Below are 19,460 nucleotides of genomic sequence, written 5' to 3' on the forward strand. Positions count from 1 at the left end.
TTTCTCAAGCTAGCTGGTGCATTAGACCAGGGGCTCATCTCTGGTTTCCAAAATGCATCACAAACTGCTTGAGAAACTGTTCTACTATGATGATTGGTGATGAAAATAAATGATAGTATAGGATGTACTTGTGTTTACTAACTGTTTATTTAGTTAAGCATGAATGATGAACTGTAGGCCTACATAGCCTACATAGGCTAATGCAGCACGTCCACGCCGATAACGGCCCACCACTAATATTTACCTATTAATTGCCATTTTGACAAAAAAAATCTTTCTGATTCATGATCATGATCCATGAAGATATTTTGTAAATGTCCTTCTGTAAATATATCAATAATTTACATTTACATTTAGTCATTTAGCAGACGCTTTTATCCAAAGCGACTTACAAATGAGGACAAGGAAGCAATTTACACAACTATAAGAGCAGCAGTGAACAAGTGCTATAGACAAGTTTCAGGTGTGTAACGTCTAAGAAGCAAAGCATTAGAAATGTTTTTTATTTATTTATTTTTTTTTTTGAGAGAGAGAGAGAGAGAGAGAGAGAGAGTACAGTTAGTGGTATAGCCAGAGAGGCAGTTACAGATTAGGAAATTATTAATTAATAATTAATTTGGACAAATGTATGAGAGATTTTTCTCAGTGTTTAGACTTCTAGTCTGCCGAATCAGGAGGCGGTAACATTTAACATAACCTTTTTTTAGACATTGATTAGACTGAGAAATGTTTTTTCTAAAGATCATGATTCATGAAGATGTTAATTAAAAATGTCCATTTGTATATCAAAACTTATTTTTGATTAATAATGTGCATTGCTAAGAACATAATTCGGACAAATTCATGGGAGATTTTTCATGTTTAGATTTGCCGAATCAGCAGGGAGTAACATTTAGCATGACCTTTTTTAGTCTAGTCTTCTAGTCTTATGTTGGAAGGGAAAATATTTAAAAATGGCCTTTGTATGTGTCAAAATTATAGATTTTTCTTTTATACCAAAGATCAAAGAATATTAAATGAATTTAATATTGAATAAAGCTATATTTACTTTAATAATTTATTTATTGCCATTTTGGCAATAAAGCTCTTCCTGATTCGGATTCTAACTGTAAATATATCAAAACTTAATTTTTGATTTGTAATGTGCATTGTTAAGAACTTAATTTGGACTAATTTATATATTTTTTGCACTCTCAGATTCCACAGATTTTCAAATATTTGTGTTTCGGTTAAATATTGTTCTTCTGTGGAGGTTTAGCCACACTGTTACATAATGAAGAGGCATTCCTCAACCTGTGATTTGACAGAGTGGCTTCACTATAAGTGATTTTTTTACATTATGAGTTCTGAAACATAAAGAATGTTTTTATAAAATAGTCACCTTTTATTTGCAATTAATTTCAATCCCTTTAAAGAGCACCTATTATGCAAAAATCACTTTTATATGTTGTTTAACCACAGTTGTTTAACCACAGCGAGTTGATTATGGCAAAAATGATTTAATTCTGCTTTTTTTTATAATCACACTTCATAAAAACATTCTGCAGAAACACTTTGATCAACATTCTCCATTTATACGTGGCATCAGAGGGGGGAAGCCTCGACTCTCCCACATTAACATAGACAGTCCTGAGTGAGAAGCAGCCATTCACCAATAGAGTTTCCACACCGCACCTGCCTAAAATAATGTAAGCAACTAAGAGGCATTAGTCCCGTGTTAAATCTGCCTCTATGCTGACACATAGGTGTTAGTAGCTCCGCCTTCTTTTGAAAAGAGCTCAATATCATTTAAATTTAAAGTCACAGTTACAAAAACGGTACGATTTGGATCAAAGCCTAAAAGAGGCTTTTTTTAAAGAGTTATACAAAATTATTTGTGTGGTATTTTGCGCTGAAACTTCACATATTTATTCCAGGGAAATTAGAGACTTATTTACTTGTTAAAAGGGGCAGAAGTAGGTAATCTGCACATTTAAAATAAGAAAACTGCTTCCTTTGAAAACTCAAATGATTGTCAGGATTTGTTACTCTTAAATAACAGTTATTAAAACATTTCAGCATTTACTGTAAAAATTGATTTAAATCTATTCCTATGTAATTATTTATAATGACATTTACAAATGACTTGAGTGAAAATACTTTCCACACCATTTAATTGAACAAGTTCACATGTTGTGTTGCTGTTGTTGCTTAAACATTATCATAAGGATCTTGTGGGTTATGCAATCAACAAAATGATAAGCTGCAGGTTTGTGCAGAAACGTGGGTTAATTATCTTTAGCTGACCTGAATGCATTTCATTCTCAGTTCTCAGCATTTAAATCTTCTCGATTACAATTGTTTTCACTCTTATTCTTTAGCTGAAGACTTCGTTAGGGAAAGGACGGGCTTTCATCCGTTACTGTCTGGTGCATCAAAGGCTTGCAGACACTCTTCAGCAATGTCTCATAAACCTCAAAATCACAAGGTAATGTGTTCGCCAAAAATATGAATGTTGACACTTGTGCATTTAATAAGGATGCATTGATGAAACTGCAATTTTATCAACGTATGATTCGGGTCTACAATAATTAGCAATGAAGATTGAAAGTAGCAGTATGACAGTGTAATGTAGATAATATAATTACACCATGTGAAGGAAGTATAGCTCAGAATCAAACCCATAAACAACTATTTCAGCAGAAAGCACAACCACATTCCACTTGCACAAGTTTGGCTTCAAATTTGCATAAAAAAGCATGTGGGAAAAGAGAAGTCTAGGATTTGTGCTTCAGCAAGTTGTATGCAATATATAATAAAACAAACCCTGACACATCATGGCCAATTGAGCATAATATGTGTAAAATCAAAATGAGTAAGCCTATAACTTCTGCTTTATTGCTTTAGTGCACACTTTGATATACAAATGTGTAATCAATAATGCTGCTATTTTGCGTATCAATTGTTTTTACAGTGCTTGATGTGAAAGTGTTGATTCTGACTTTTCCACACAATAAATTTCTCTTCCTCTAACTGCTTTCATTTCTCCTAAAATATACACTTCCTGTCCTAAAGCAGCATGCTTGCATGAATTGTCAGTGATTTATTATTTTTTTTTTTTATTGCAATACTGACTACAGGTCAAGTTAAATTGATCTGCAATAATGCTACGGCTTTTTGTTTTCTTGTCTTCATGCATGTTAAAGGGATAGTAAAGGGATATAATTTACTCATCTTTCTCTTGATCCAAATTTCTTTCTTCTTTTGAACACAAAACAAGATACTGCAAAAAAAAAAAAAAACATCTGTTGACTTTCATAGTATGTTCTGATCCTACTATTAATGTCAATAGTTGCTGGTTTCCAACATTCTTCAGAATATCTTGTTTTGTGTTCAACAGAATTAAGAAGTTCATATAAGTTTTGTATCACTTGAGGAAATGCTGAGGAAATTTGAATGTTGCTGTCAACTGTCCCTTTAAGATGCTTTGATACAGTCCACATTGTAAAAGCGCGATGACCTGACTTAAATTCAGTGATCTATACACAGTCTACACTCACCGGTCACTTTATTAGGTACACCTTACTAGTACCAGGTTGGACCCCCTTTTGCCTTCAGAGCTGCCTTAATCCTTCATGGCACAGATTCAACAAGGTACTGAAAAAATTCCTTATAGATTCTGGTCCATATCGACATGATAGCATCATTTAAAACTCTGTGTGTGATCCCTGTTGATCAGCAGTTTCTGAAATACTCAGACCAGCCCGTCTGGCACCAACAGTCATGCCACGTTCAAAGTCACTTAAATCACCTTTCTTCTCCATTCTGATGCTCGGTTTGAACTGCAGAAAATTGTCTTGAGCATGTCTACTGTACTTGCCTAAATGCATTAAGTTTCTGCAATGTGATTGGCTGATTAGAAATTTGCGTTAACAAGCAGTTGGAAAGGTGTACCTAATAAAGTGGCCAGTGAGTGTATATATGTCTTACAAATAGCCATTCTGTAAATTTCCGTCTTGTTAATGAGGGATCAGTGATTTTTGTTTATCATTCACAGTGAGTGGTATTATGAACGCAGTCCATTCCTGAAGTCCCATCTGAATATTGATATCATCAACCACCTGTATGAACTCAATGAGGTTCAGTTTGATGTAGCATCCCGAGGTTACGACCTGGACTCTCAGTGGCCCACGTTTGCAAGGTAAATCATGGGATTCAGGCCAATTATATCACAAAAGTAAAAGTTGACAGGTCTAACCAGTTGAGTTTTGCAGATTTCTCAAATTGCTGAACAATGTTTTTAAAACGCATTTGTTCATATGTTTCTAAAACATAAAAAAAAAATTAAGTAAAAAAAATAGAGTTAATAATAATAATATTAATAATCCCTTACATTTATACAGCGCTTTTCTAGACACTCAAAGTGTTTTTACTCATTGGGGTGAATCTCCTCATCCACCACCATTGTGTAGGATCCACCTTGATGATGCAATGGTAGCCATATTGCACCAGACCGCACACCACACACCAGCTAATTGGTGGAGAGGAGACAAGAGTGATGAAGCCAAATATGATATGGGGATGGTTAGGAGGCCATGATGGACAGAGGCCAATGGGCAAATTTGGGCAAAAAACAGAGGCCAGGGTTAATCCGAAAGACGGTGCTCACTGAGCAGTATAGAGTCCCAGTCATTATACTGGGGCATTAGGACCCACACAGACCGCAGGTTGAGTACCCCCCGTTGACCTCACTAACACCACTTCCGGCAGCAACCTAGCTTGCTCATCTGGTCTCCCATCCAGGTACTGACCAGGCGCAGCCCTGCTTAGCTTCAGTGGGCGATCATGTAAGAGTTAGCTGCCAGCATTACAACATATCTAGCTAAATTTTTTAAGTTCTTCAATCATTAAAAAAATTCACAAATGTCTTAAGTGGCACAACTGTTTTTATCATTTATGATAATAATATTAGCAATAAAGGTTTATTGAGAAGCAAAAAAACCCCAAAACATTCATTACTATATTTAAATAGACTAGGATGCTGATAACCTATTTAAGTAAATTACTAAAACAAATGATTCTTTAACATAGAAACAAAAGCTTATAATACGTACTTATGTACTTAATAATATAATAAGTATTTTTTTTATCAAAAAAAGTGCATGTTAGTGTATGTAGTTAATTACCAAATTAACCACTAAGTAAATCAAATGACTTTCTTAATAGTAGTGTTTTGCCCATACAGAAGGACTCTGGGATCAGCTGTCTCGCCCCATGTCTGGAAACCACCCAGTCGCTGCTCTAGTGTCAACAGTTTGGTCAGCAGTTACACACAGGTTTGGAAACATTAAAAATACTGTTAGTATTTATAGGTCTATAGCCTATCTATTTATAGGTTTATAGGTAATACTGTTAGGTTTATAGGTCTGCCCATCAGTAATTGCAATTTAAAAAAAAAAAAAAGAAAGAAATCTTTAACTTATTTTATAAAGTACAATCACATTATGTGAAACAACATCCTGAATGTTAATTTTTCTTTGTTTTTACTACCCAGTCAAGTTTTATATTTAATATTGCACTATAGTTATGATGTAGTATCCCTCTGTACCAGCAATAGGCCAGTGCAACCATATTGTTTTATTTTTATTTTTTTGTTGGCCTTTCTTTTACAACATGGCAACAATCACGATACAAAAAGTTTACTTAATCCAATGCATACACATAATTTCTGCTTATTCATTTAAACGTGTTTACCCCTCATGCAGCAAGTTCAGGACATCCTTCCTGGCCAAGATTTTGGTTCCAGTCTTCTAGGTGATCTAGGAGAGCTAGGCGAGCTGACATGTAGCACTTCCGAGGACCTGCGTATTGAGCTTGACCAATCAGAGTTAAAACAACAACAGCTCCAGGAGAAAATCCAACAGCTCACCGATGAAGCAGCTGATCTAAGGGCTGTTGTCAAAGACCTGCAGGAACAGCTCTTGGCTAAAGGTCCCGAACAAGAGAAAGGAGGAGAACAGCAGCAGGAGGTGGTGAAAGCTGTCAGAGAGTGCACTGACCGCCTCAGTACCACCACACAGGGGCTGGTGGCTCTTAGCACTTCAGAACGCAACCTCGAAGCCAAGCTGAGTGTTGCAGAGAACCGGAATATGGAGCTGCTGGCAAAACTTGATGGAGCTTTAAGTGAAAAAGGACAGCAGGCTGCAAACTACTGTGATTCAGCTTGGAAGATCCAAGAACTGCTGACCAAGCTTAAGGAGGCAGAGGAGGAAAGGATTGAGGCTAAGCGAGAAGGAGAAGACAGGGCTAGAATTGCTGAGAGACTTGCTCAGGAGCTGAGGCTTCAGGAGGGGAAAATTAAAGAGATGGAGGGCAATCTAGACAAGTGTAGAATCTCAGCTGATAAAGAACGAACAACTTCGGTGCAACAGGCTGATGAGCTGCAGATGACCATCAACCGCCTACAGGGAGCGTTATCTCTGAAAGAAAGAGAAACAGGAAATCTACGGACTCAGCTTCAGGATGTGCAGAAAGCACTGGAGGCCCAGGACGGTCAAATGGAGGAGCACATGAAAAAGATCCAAGAGGAGATGCAATGTAAAAGTGTACTTGAAGAGCAGCTGAATGCAAAGATGAATGAGTTGTCTGTTAGTACCCAAAGGATCCGGCAACTGGAGAACCACAACCAGCAGTTGATTGTGGAGAGTCAGAGCTTCCAAGCACAAGCCAAAAAACTGGAAGAGTATAAGAACCAGTGCACAAGTCTAATGGAGATCAATGCCAAGCTGATCCAGACTGTGAAAAGAAACGAGGAGAGCTACAAGGAGTTGGCACAAATCAAGACCTCTCTAGAGAAAGAACTGAAAGCCTCACAGGCATTAGAAGGTCAACTGAAAACCAGACTTGAGTCAGCTGGACTGACATTGGAGAACCAAAATCTTGAGGAGTGCATAGAGAATGGCCAGATGGACAATGAAGAAGATGTGTTGGAAAAACTCAATAAGAGTACTACAGTCCCACAGGAGAACAAGAGGACAACTTCTGAACTCTTACAAGAAGCCAATGAATGTTCAAAGACTGATCATGTAGAATCTACTTCCAGGTTGGCTCTGGCTGAGGCCCAACTTGAACTCAACATGAAGGAGGTTTCCAGACTTCAGGATGAGGTCCTGGAGCTCCGGGCACAGCTATTGGTGATCTCAGAGGAGAGGATGAAGATCCAGGCTCTGCAGGAAGTGACCGAAGCCTCCAGAGAAGATCTCCGGGCTCAGACTGAGCAACTGAAATCCCAAGTGGAGGAGTTAAACAGGAGGCATGTTGAGGAGCTGCTACGTTGCCATGAAAGAGAGGAGACTTTGGGAAAAGAGAGAGATATGGAGGCCAAGATGCGTGCCGAAATTCAAACAAGCATGACTTCAATGAAGGAAGAGTGTCATGCTTTAAAGAAGCACAACAGCACACTTGCACTTGAGAATGGAGAGGCTCATGAAGCCTTGCACAGGGCCAACACGGAGACGGCAGAGCTTGGGGTTCATGTTTGTATGCTAACAGGGCAGAATGAGGAAGCTAAGCTACGATGGGAGGAACTATCAAGCAAACTGCAGGAGCTGCAGATGGAGTCGCAGGAAGAGGTTAAAACTCTAAGTAATTCGATAGAAAGCTTGAGGAAAGATAACGCAGGTCTCAAAGAGCAGGTAAAGCAGATGGAAGGACTCCAAGAAGCCTTGCAGAAGTTGCAGGAGAAACTGGAACAGGCAGAGGATGAAGCCAGAAGTCTCCAGGAGATCCGGCAGAGGGAAGTGGACACACTAAGGTCACAGTTGAGCGATGAGGCCACACACCATCAAAGTCAAGTCCAGGTAATTACTCTAAACGTTGCTAATAGGAGTTGGCTTTGTTCTATTTTGTTTAAAGATTGTGAATATGTGATTATACATGTGTTTCTAAAGGGTATGAATGAGGATATGGATGCACTGAGGAAAAGGCTGGACAATGAAGTTGAAAAAGTTTCAAGTCTTGAGACCAAAGTATTGGAGCTTGAGGTAAGCCCGTATGCATTACTTGAGAAATTCTGTCATCATTTACTTACCCTTCACTTGATCCAAACCTGTTTGACTTTCTTCTGTTGAACACAAAAGAAGATATATTTTGATGTTTAACCTATAACCATTGACTTTCATAATTCTATAGATGGCAATAGTTACCAGTTGTCAGCTTGCTTCAAAATGTCTTATTTTGTGTTCAACAGAATAAAGAAACTCATAAAGGTTTGGAATAGGGATGGCCGCATAATCAAAAGCTGTGATTATGATGCATGTCTTAACCGCCGAATACGGCCCTGTGATTAGTTGTAAATGTCCTATGAAGGCCAGAGGGCGCTCTCGTGCAGAAACTCCAAATACGCCACGAAGTAGAAACTGCCATTGGAAATCCATACAGTGGTGACTAAATGGGAGATTTAACAACTTTCACTGATTCAACGTGACTAAATCATCACACTACTACAACATTTTCTCACTGGAGGATTTATTTTCAACACTCCACTGAAGTTGTGAAGTGAGTTTGGAGAAAAATCATAGTGATCGTATTTGGTATTTTTCACATGCTGTCAGATGCAGCAGCATTTACAACACATCTGAAGTTAACTAAGAATCTACGGAAACAGCTATCATTATAACAGAATGATTGTCTCGATTTCACAATCGTTCTGATTTTTTGTAGCTAAATAGTGAACAACGGCTCTGTGTTCCATCTGAGAGCATGTGCTGGACAGTTGCTAGAGCTGGCTTTATTGACATAATGTGCATTTTGTAGGGATATTTTGCAGTTTTAACCATAATAATGACCAGTCTGTCAGATGAAGAAGGGCCGGAGTCAGAGATTCAAATAAATAAAGTATACTGAAGAATTGCAGTTTCATCAGCGGAAGCCAGCTTCAACACTCGCAATGAGTTCCTAGGCCACTCTGCTTACAATCACAAATCAATAACAATTATACTCTCTACACAAGACCAGAAGGGTGTGATTCAGGTAACAGGTTCTGATTGGTTAAAACAAAGATAGCCAATTCTAAATATGTACATCAATGCGGCGTCGTATCTGAATCTAGATAGGGATGGCGACAGGAGGCTTGGGTCAAGTTGCCCATAGACAATTAAGAGCGAGTATCAGACCTGTAGAACTGACCCATCGAATGCATATGCGCAAGCAAGAGACAATCTGTTATAAAACCCAAGGTTGTTTTTTCGGACTCTCAGCTGTCTTATCAAACTAGTTAAAAACTAGTATAAACAGCATTCAGACTGTTATGTTTTTCTTGAATAAAAAGGAAAAATAACTTTAAACTGAATATACACATAATAGCAATAATATCAAAATCACTTTAGACACTCATAATTATACAACTGGGAAACAGTTGTTTTCAATCATCAAGCGCTTCAGTTCCACTTGAGGTCTCCATGACCTCTGACCTAGTTTGGTGGCTCCTGAAAATAGAGTTAAAATAGACAGACAAAGAGAGGAGCAAAGACACCGAACATTAATACATCAAGCAGTATGTTAACTTACTCATTAATTAAAATCATGTCAAAGTTAAATACGTATTAAAATAATTATATTAATAAAGTAATGAGAAAAAGGATAAACATTGATCCATGCTGGGACGGATTGGAAGCCAGAAATCCGAATCCATAACTTCTGATTAATTGCACAGCCCTAGTTTGGAAGCACTTAAGAGTGAGTAAATTTACATTTTTGAGTGAACTATCCCTTTAAATTAAGTCAATCATAAACTATTGAATTGAAGAGATTGATTTAGTCTTTGTAACCGTACAGCCTACTGAAATAGGACATTAATGAACAATGGGCTGTTGCACACCACTGTGCATTTTTTCAATTGTTTTTTTATGAAAATATGCCCTCTATGAATGTCTTCTTACATCTCTTCATCTCAAGCCTGAGCACAATATCTAGTAAAAGAGGTTCAACTTTTAAAATGGCGAGTCTGTGTTTACAGTACATTCTTAAATGGAAAGTTCATCCAAAAAAGAAAGTGGTTAAGTGGTTGTTGACTATTATGAACTTGTATCTTCCGAAGCATTTTGGAAACCAGCAGCTATTGAATTTCGAAGCAGGAACAAAAAGTAAACAGTATTGCAGTCAATGGCTATTTTTTCCCCCAACATTATTCAGTATAACAGAAGAAAGAAACTCCAACAGGTTTGGGAGAAATGGTCAATGATGGCATTTTTTATTATTTTGGAGTGAACTATCCCTTTAAAGATGCAATTAAACAAAAGTAGCAACGCATCTTCAGTATTTTGATGTACATTCTGATGTAACAGACTTGATACGAAGACAGATTTGTTGACTATATCCATTTTCGAGGACCAGCTTAGATTTTTGTTTAAAAGTAACCAAATCAAGGCATGTGCGTTTATCATACTGTAAAATCCAAAGTAGATGTACTGACCCAAGAAAGCTTAGTTCAAAAAAAAAAAAAAGGAACTGAAACCAACACCATGGACAGAATGTTTATATTTGCTTTCTGTACCATCCTCCCCCTTTAATGCAGAGAATAATTAGAAGAGCTTTAGAGCTTTAGTGCAGTATTAAAATTGTTTGTCACTGTTGTTTTTTTCAGTGACGAGGGACTGGTACTGACTGGAATATCCAGTCTGCTTGCATTGCAGAAGCAAATGCACATGTTCAACAATTCATATTTACAGTGGGGGAAATGCTTTTTCTTGGGAATATTATTTCTAATGGAGCTGTTGGACATGGAATTCAACCAAATTTTGGTAAAGTCTAAAAAGGAATGTCCTGAACTGCTGAAATGTGTTTAATACTATATATAAAGGCTTTTCTGGTGATAGCAGCTTAAAGACGCCTCTCATATGGAGAATGAAGTCACATGTATTGCTCAGCTGTGAGTTTTTCACAGACTTCAACAAGTGTAAAAATCTTGATGTTTTGGTGGATTTCATCTATCAAATCTGAGCTTTATTTTGTATTTTCCATTGAATTCGAGTCAGGTGATTGGCTGAGCCATTCTACAGCTTGATTTTTATTTATTTTTTCTCTGAATGTCACGGTCAGTAGGTGGGGAAAAGGAGCAAGGACTCAATTGAAGGGAAAATGAGTTTTATTTATAACAAAATAAGATAAATGCAAAACAGTAAAATAAACTACCCCGAGGGGGAAAACACTAGCAAAACAAATCAACAAACAAACAAACTTGACTGGGCAGGCTGGTAGGGATTAGGGCTGGAACACGCGACAGGACAAGGAAAGAATCGATGACGAACTGGCACAGGACAGCAGACATGAGGAGAATATAAGCAGAATTAAATTAATAAACAAACAGGCGAACATGATAAACTAATAATGGGTTAACAAGGAGGGTGGGATTAGACAATAGACGGGAGAGCACATGACACAAAGAGACAACACAAGCCATGTGCTCACATAAAATGAGACTAGAACACGCAGCCAATGAGAGAATTCATTAACCGCATGTTCATATGACAAGACAAGCACAACACTGGAGCACACAACAAAAGCACGCGGCCACAATGTAAACACAGAGCCACGTGCTTAGAAAACACCAACATAGGCGCAATACACGAGCACATGATAGATGAAAACACCTTACCGTGCGCTCACACATATGCAACGCCACACATATGCAAAACCAACTAGACTGAGACACTGAGAATGAAACAGCGTGAACAACACACAAACACGAGTACGAGAGCGCGCGTCCCAGGCACGCACAGTCTGCGCATGCCCATGACGATACCCATACAGAAACACACAATGACAGAAAACGAGTGCTCGACCCGAGAAAACTCAAGCCGAGCACCACATACAGGACAAAACAGAGCTAGTGTCCGGATTCTGCCTCCAAAAACAACAATTAACAAGACTGGAGTGGCAGAACCCTGACACTAAAAGCATTTGAGAGTCTTCTTGGCTGTGTTTTGGATCAGTAGCCATCCAAAAATGCAAATTAATTTTATACGCAAAACTGGATTATCGTATAAAACATGAGCGAATGAAGCAGCGTTTCCATCCAAAAAAAAAATAAATAAAAAATCGTCACTTCCTGATTAACTTGTGCCAAATATTAACAGTAAAAACAGAATTTTCTGCAGTAGGAGAAGCTGCGTGAATCTTCTCTACATTTAATAAATGACTTGAGACGCAGTGAACGCACAGTGGCATTTGAAGGCGTGAGACACACAGCACAGACGCTCTTGATTCTGGAGGTCATTAATAATATAACAGCATTAATACTGAAATGGTTAAGGCGTTTTAGAATGGCCAAAACAACATTTTAGATGTTTTACAATGCGGTCAGCCTGCTGATTTGTCCATTCACATGCATTTTTATCATCACATGATCTCATAACAAAATCACATGACCTTTTTTTTAATGCGCTTACTGGAATTTGTTTGGTAAAAGTGTTTCCATTGTAGTTTATGCGCATCTTCTTTTATCGAATAATAAGTTTATCCTACTCAGTTATGCGCATACGTTTTTAATGCGCATTTTCAACATTTTTGCGCATCTTGGTGTTTTCATCAACTGTTTTTTTTTATGCTCATATCCAAAATGCACATAAAAGTAGGTGGATGGAAAGTAGCTACTGTTTTGCTGAAATCTCCACCCTGGTGTCATCTTCATCATCCTGCTTATGTAGATGTTGGACTGAATCAGCTAAAGCCTAGTTCACAATACAGGATTTAAAGCCTGATTTGAGCCCTATTTGGAAGTTAACGAGCTCGCCGACAGATCGGGCCATGATTGGAAAAAATCTGTGGGTGCTCAGCAGTCTTTATTCAATTCAATTCAATTCAATTCACCTTTATTTGTATAGCGCTTATACAATGTAGATTGTGCCAAAGCAGCTTCACATAAAAGGTCACAGTAAATAGGAACAGTGTAGTTCAGTTTGTAGTGTTTAAGTTCAGTTCAGTTTAGCTCAGTTCAGTGTGGTTTAATAATCACTACTGAGAGTCCAAATACTGAAGAACAAATCCAACGATGCGCAGCTCTATAGATCCCGAAACATGCAAGCCAGTGGCGACAGCGGAGAGGGAAAAAAACTTCACTAAAGGCGGAAGTGAAGAAAAAAAACCTTGAGAGAAACCAGACTCAGTTGGGCACGACCATTTTAATTTCTTTATGTGTGAACTACTGAACGACGCATCAAAGAGGCTCGCTAAAGCGTCGTTGACACCTCGCAGACGGAAATCCAATATCTAGCATGCTGAATATTCCAGAGCAGTCGCTTGGCTCGACTCCACGTGCGGTCAGATGTAGTGACGAGCTGCAGCCAATGAGAGAGCATATCAGCATGAGCTGAATGGCCGTGTGCTCAGGAGTTTAACAGAAACGTCTGTGATTGGCCAGAATGGGCATCGATGCACTCACTTCTTTCTGTGTTAACACGGACACGAGAGTAGGCTATATTAACAGAGGAACTAGAATTCTGTAACTGGTCATGTCATATTTAAATTCAAAACTTCTATTGAGATATTCAAATTAAGCTTTGAATGTCTGTCATCATATTTTATGACACCATTACCCTGAAAATATTATCTATTTTGGTAGTACAGATTATAATAAATATGTAGTTAAGATACTAAAACATGCAAAGGTCTGGGCCTCACTTTCATTTTCACTTTCAAACAGGAGCTATTTACAGAATATGCTGTTTTGAAAGATACATGTGAAGTAAATTTGTGGTTTGCTATCAGACAGTTGTGTTTATGTTAGCAGGAAGTTGCTATGCAAAAAAATGCATGCATATTTAAAGTCACAGCGAAAAGTAGCAGACATGCATGCAGTCATTTTGACCAATATGGTAATTAAATAAAAAAAATAACAATGTTAGAAAGAAATACACAGATATTTATAAAAAGTCAGGGTGTTATAGAGTTATTATAGAGTCAGTTTTATGTCAAAGAGTTAGTAAATTACAAAACTTTAGAACTCTCTGTGTATCTCTCTACTTGAACCTTGCAGATGAGCGATTGATCCGCTCAACTGACTGACGATGTTTTTAAATGCTCCCTTGAAAGCTTGAAATGCTGTCAGTGATGTAATCAGCACACAAGCAGCCAATAGTGTTCAGCTTTTTCTGAAGACTCCTTCCTCAATTTCATTTGCTGTGGTTTGGTAGCTTGACTGAGCTGTTGGGGAACGAGTTGTTGTCAGATCATGTAGTGTGTGACCCCCCTCTTGTGGATCATTTACATAGTGTCGCGTAGTGTGAACACCACTGCGATTAAAAAGACAAAAAATCAAGTCATGTAGTGTGAACCGCACAGCGATCTGCCGATGTTTAAAATCCTGTAGTGTGAACTAGGCTTAATATTCATTTACACTGAGGAAGAGCAGAGGGTTGCTGAAGAACTACTGAGAGATTTCAGCTGCTGTCTGGGCTTTCACTGCCTTTCTACACCTCCCTTCCTTCATGTATTCAACACTTTTTTTTCCTGTGTCATTTCATTTGATTACAAATACCTTCATTTGTGAACTAATTAGATTTGTTTTCTTTTCATATGTCCATTTCCTTTGTTGTTACCAACATCTAGTGAACATTTCAAGTCAGCAGCACCTTTAGAATTATGTTTTCTGAGAGAAATGGTGACGTGTTGAATACTTTTTCCACTGCCTGAACTAATTTAAAATGTGAGAATTCTTGTGCTCTTTTCATGCTTGCACGTTTGTGGGTCTGTGGCACGTGGAAGAGAAAAAAAACAGAATTTGGTCATTTTTTTTAAACTCTGTGGCCTAAATGATTGGAGAAGTCTGACATACCATAATGTATTTTGCAACAGAAGTCTGTAATTTCACAGGAAAGTCCATTTTTTTATCTCACAGTTTGATTATAGTTTGATGTATTTACAAAAAGATCTGTTGCATGCCTTTACAAAATGTTTGAACATTAAATGCAAGCATTGTGTGTTTGAGTTCTCATTATGATTATTTTAAAATGCTGTTATTGATGTTAACTACTTGGCTTGCAACATGAAGTTCAGTCCTACAGTGATGTTTTTGGACCAGATTTAAAAAAAATCTTAAAACATTAAAGCATATTTTTTGTTTTTGCCAGTCTCTCAACAGCGAACACAGTCAGATGATCGAAAAGAACACTGCTCTCATTGGTGACTCAGAAACCATAATTTATCAGAAAGAGGAACAGATTAAAAACCTCAGCATGGACTTGTCGAGGTAGGAGATTTCTGTACTGCTTTTCAGGTAGTTCATACGTTTATGATTTAAACAAAGCAATCAACACTTTCACAATCCGCCAGTCGCTTTGAACACTTTCTGACCTGACTCTTGTTATTAACAGGGCCGAGAAGGAACTGGCTCTTGCTCAGCAGTCCTGTCAAGAACTTTGTGTGAATTTAAGCAGAAGTGCAATGGAGAAGCAAGCCGTTGAACTAAAGATGTCTGCTGAACTAGATGACCTTTACCGTACCAAAAAAAACCTGGAGGAGAGGCTCATTGAGCTCATAAGGTGACTTGTGCAGTTATATATAAAAGGCCAGCGTATACTTCAAACGAAATCGAAAAAAGAACTGAAATGGCTTCATTTCAAACAAAATTCAGCCAAAATGATGTTATTTTGTAATCATTTCGGCAGCTCGAAACAGCTCACAAAGTGAACTTTTCGGGGATTTGTGGTTTGACTCTAAAACAACTTTGAGCTAACATTGGTTTGTTGCATTGAAGCAATTGGTGGGTGTGTTCTGGAACTCCGCCTACTTTGGCGTGCATTTACTTCCGCTCTTAATTAGTTTTTTATTCTACGGCGTTCAGACAGGAGAACGACAACAACATCAACACGGACAAACTTTAGGCTACATCTACACTAATCCAGATAAATTTGAAAATGACACTTTTGTCTAAAAACCCTCCATGCCCACACTATTGTTTTTAATTATTTCCATCATCCACATTAAAACGACTGAAAATGCTTTCTTTCGTTCACTGTGCATGTAAACAGGCATAAAACGCTTTAACTGTGTCCGCCGGTTCCAACCTCTGAATGAGCTATTTTTGCCTCTGAATGAGCGAGTTTGAGCTGTTTGTAGCATTCAGAAAAAACAAAACGCCCGCAAAGAAACTTGACACAGTGGAACATAACTTACTGCCAGCTAGTGTTTCGGAAGTTATTGCATAGCAACACAAACAGCACGCAGAATAGTATAAATACACGACTATGCGCAAGGCAGGTACCGTGGGTCACCTCAAGCACTCGACGCAGAAGTATAAATCAGCCTTTACAATGTCGTCCAACATGTTAGCTGGATTGGTCACATGACTCAAATGTATCATCGTTTTCGAAAGTTTTCACAGTTCATTTTCGGCATTTCCAATTTATTCACTTTGGACTGCATTTACGAAAAGATACATTTTTGCTTACTAAAAATGCCGTCTCAGTTTGGAAGGAAGTGACAGAGCTAGTTTTTATAGAGCAGAGCAGATATTTATGGAACCTTTTTTTCCTCCCACAGCCGCTATTAATGTTGTATTTAGGAGTAGACCACCACACATAAGCAACGTGACACATCTACAACTCCACCTCTTGCAGCACTGGTGCGTCTAAATGTAAACCGTATTCCGTCACGCAGCCTTTTAGAATTTCCTTTTTCTCTTAAACAAAAAATGAAAAAGTTTGTTCTTTTATGTTCTTTCACAAAATGAATAAATAAAAGTGCCCCAGTAAAATTCAACTGTGCCCCAGTAAAAGCTAGATACGATTTACTTTATGCAAATTAATTAATTTAGACTTATAATCCCAGAATAAAGACGTTAGGGGTTATTCGTATCTGGCGTCTTTTGCACGCGCAGTAACCATGTTATTCTCTATGTGCAACAGAAACAATGCTGCAAACAAATTGACGCATGCACACAGAAAACCGTTCCCGCCCGCCTCACACGCACTGTTCCTGCTCTCGGTTTGAAGCCCGGTTGTTTACATGCACGGGTCAGTTGGCGTTTCTGTGTGGAGTTTGCATGATTTCCCCATGTTGGCGTGGGTTTCCTCCGGGTGCTCCGGTTTCCCCCTCAAGTCCAAAGACATGCGATATAGGGGAATTTGGTAAGCTAAAATGTCCGTAGTATATGCGTGTGAATGAGTGTGTATGGATGTTTCCAAGTGATGGGTTGCAGCCGGAAGGGCATCCTCTGCGTAAAACATATGCTGGATAAGTTGACGGTTCATTCCGCTGTGGCGACCCCAGATTAATAAAGGGACTAAGCTGAAAAGAGAATTAATGAATGAATAAATTGTTATATTTATTGAAAATAAATAAATATATTTAAATGTTCATTCATTCATTTTCTTGTTGGCTTAGTCCCTTTATTAATCTGGGGTCGCCACAGCGGAATGAACCGTCAACTTATCCAGCATATGTTTTACGCAGCGGATGCCCTTCCAGCCACAACCCATCACTGGGAAACCCATACACACTTATTCACACACATACATACACTATGGACAATTTAGCTTACCAAAATCACCTGTACGACATGTCTTTGGACTGTGGAGGAAACCAGAGCACCAGGAGGAAACCCACTCAAACGCAGGGAGAACATGCAAACTCCACACAGAAACACCAGCTGACCCAGCCGAGGCTTGAACCAGCGACCTTCTTGCTGTGAGGCGACAGCACTACCTACTACACCACTGCGTCGCCATATTTAAGTGTATTTATATATATATATATATATATATATATATATATATATATATATATATATATATATATATATATATATATATATATATATATATATATATAAAATTTATATCTTTAAATATATAAAAATATTTAAAATGTATACAAAGTCAACCACATAGCGTATAATTCTCGGGGGAGGGGCGGGGTGTGTTTTTGGGGGGTTTCGCCCAGGGTGCCATTTAAACTAGAACTGCCACTGATGAACCGTAATGTAGCAGGGCACTGCTTGCATCTTCTACAGATGGGGTCAACAGAGGAATACATCCTTGCCAGCTTGGCCTTGGAAAAATGAAGTCTGAGTACCACTTTAAATTGAATATGAAGTTTGTTCTTCCATTTCATTTGAGGTATACCAGAGCCTTAATTGATAGTTTTCAGTCACATAACCTGTGTGGAGACCTGCCAGGCAAAAAAAACAAAACAATGGACCGTAATGGCAGCTACACTGGGATCTCCATTAAAATGCAGCACAAACGGTCATTTTCCATCAGTTTCTAGAGAACATATTAATCATTCATCATAGTAATCATTTATAAAAGAAAACTGAAAATTCTGTCATCATTTACTCACCCTTAATGTGTTCCAAACCTGTTTGACTTTCTTTATTCTGTTGAACACAAAAGATTTTTTTTTTTAAATTTTTTATTGAACATTTTGATTTTGAACAAAGCCGAGATCCACCCAACAAAATATTTATAATAAAACTAAAATTAAAAACATTAATATTGTAATAATAAGTACAAAATTAGGATTGAAACATAAATGATACAGTCTCTCTCATATTTGACCAAAATTGTACAGTTTTTTTACTGACACCATTTATTTTGGCTGTGGTGTATTCCAGACTAATAATATCTAGTAGATAAAGCCTCCAGGATAGTTTCAGGATTGTTTTAAAAGTAGATATTTTGAAAAATGTTGTAAACCTGTAACCATTGACTTCCATAGTTTTTGTTTATCCTACAATAATCAATGATTGCAGATTTTCAGCTTTTTTTCTCCTAAATATTTTCTCTAGTGTTGAACAGAATAAAAAACATAAATGGTTGGAGCCACTTGTGCGTGCGTAAATAAGTAAATTAGCATTTTGGGTCAACTAACCCTTTAATATATTCTATACATTCTCCATCAAATAATGGTATAATCATGTATTGTATACTGTATGCATTTTTTTCAAGCTACAAATATTTGGATCGCATATCAACAGACCAAAACAGACATATGATTATAAACTAAATTGCGGGCACGCGAGATCCATATACTGCACCTACACCCATTTTTAAAACCATTTAAAACACTCATGTTCCTGTCAGAGAGGCGTTCCACTGAATGTGTGATGACTTGTGAAAACTGTCAATGTGGTTTTGCTCATGTTTTTCTAACACATCAGACATTATGTTCTCAGGAAACCAAAGAAATGCATTTGAAAGAGCTTTACAATGTGAAACTGTTGCAAGCTGCCGTTCATAGACCTCTGGCTCCCCCTGTAGGGAGAAAGATGCGTTGTGGCAGAAGTCTGATGCACTGGAGTTTGAGCAGAAACGAAGAGCTGAGGAGCAGACAGACAGAGACGTCACACACTGCCAGAGCTGCAAGAGCCAGTTCAGCTGGATGATGCGCAGATACAACTGCAGGTCAGGGGGAAACTTTTAGGGGAAATTGTAGTTTTTCTTTAGACATCTGCTGTAAATCTCATTTTTCTAGCAATTGGTTTA

The 19,460-nt window shown here is 38.0% G+C and overlaps 1 protein-coding gene across 2 annotated transcripts in view; it reads left to right on the forward strand.

Moving 5' to 3' along the window:
- The window catches only part of fyco1b (FYVE and coiled-coil domain autophagy adaptor 1b), a 51,246-nt gene that overhangs the window by 9,363 nt on the left and 22,423 nt on the right, over positions 1–19,460 (forward strand). For both annotated transcript variants that reach the window (XM_056445273.1, XM_056445281.1), the window contains exons 5-12: positions 2,361–2,467; positions 4,037–4,180; positions 5,225–5,315; positions 5,745–7,838; positions 7,929–8,021; positions 15,105–15,223; positions 15,348–15,515; positions 19,236–19,379. In XM_056445273.1, coding sequence (XP_056301248.1) covers positions 2,361–2,467; positions 4,037–4,180; positions 5,225–5,315; positions 5,745–7,838; positions 7,929–8,021; positions 15,105–15,223; positions 15,348–15,515; positions 19,236–19,379 — 2,960 coding nt within the window. The remainder of the gene's footprint in view (positions 1–2,360; positions 2,468–4,036; positions 4,181–5,224; positions 5,316–5,744; positions 7,839–7,928; positions 8,022–15,104; positions 15,224–15,347; positions 15,516–19,235; positions 19,380–19,460) is intronic.

The sequence above is a fragment of the Danio aesculapii genome, chromosome 2 (genome assembly GCF_903798145.1).
Source record: "Danio aesculapii chromosome 2, fDanAes4.1, whole genome shotgun sequence".
NCBI lineage: Eukaryota > Metazoa > Chordata > Actinopteri > Cypriniformes > Danionidae > Danio > Danio aesculapii.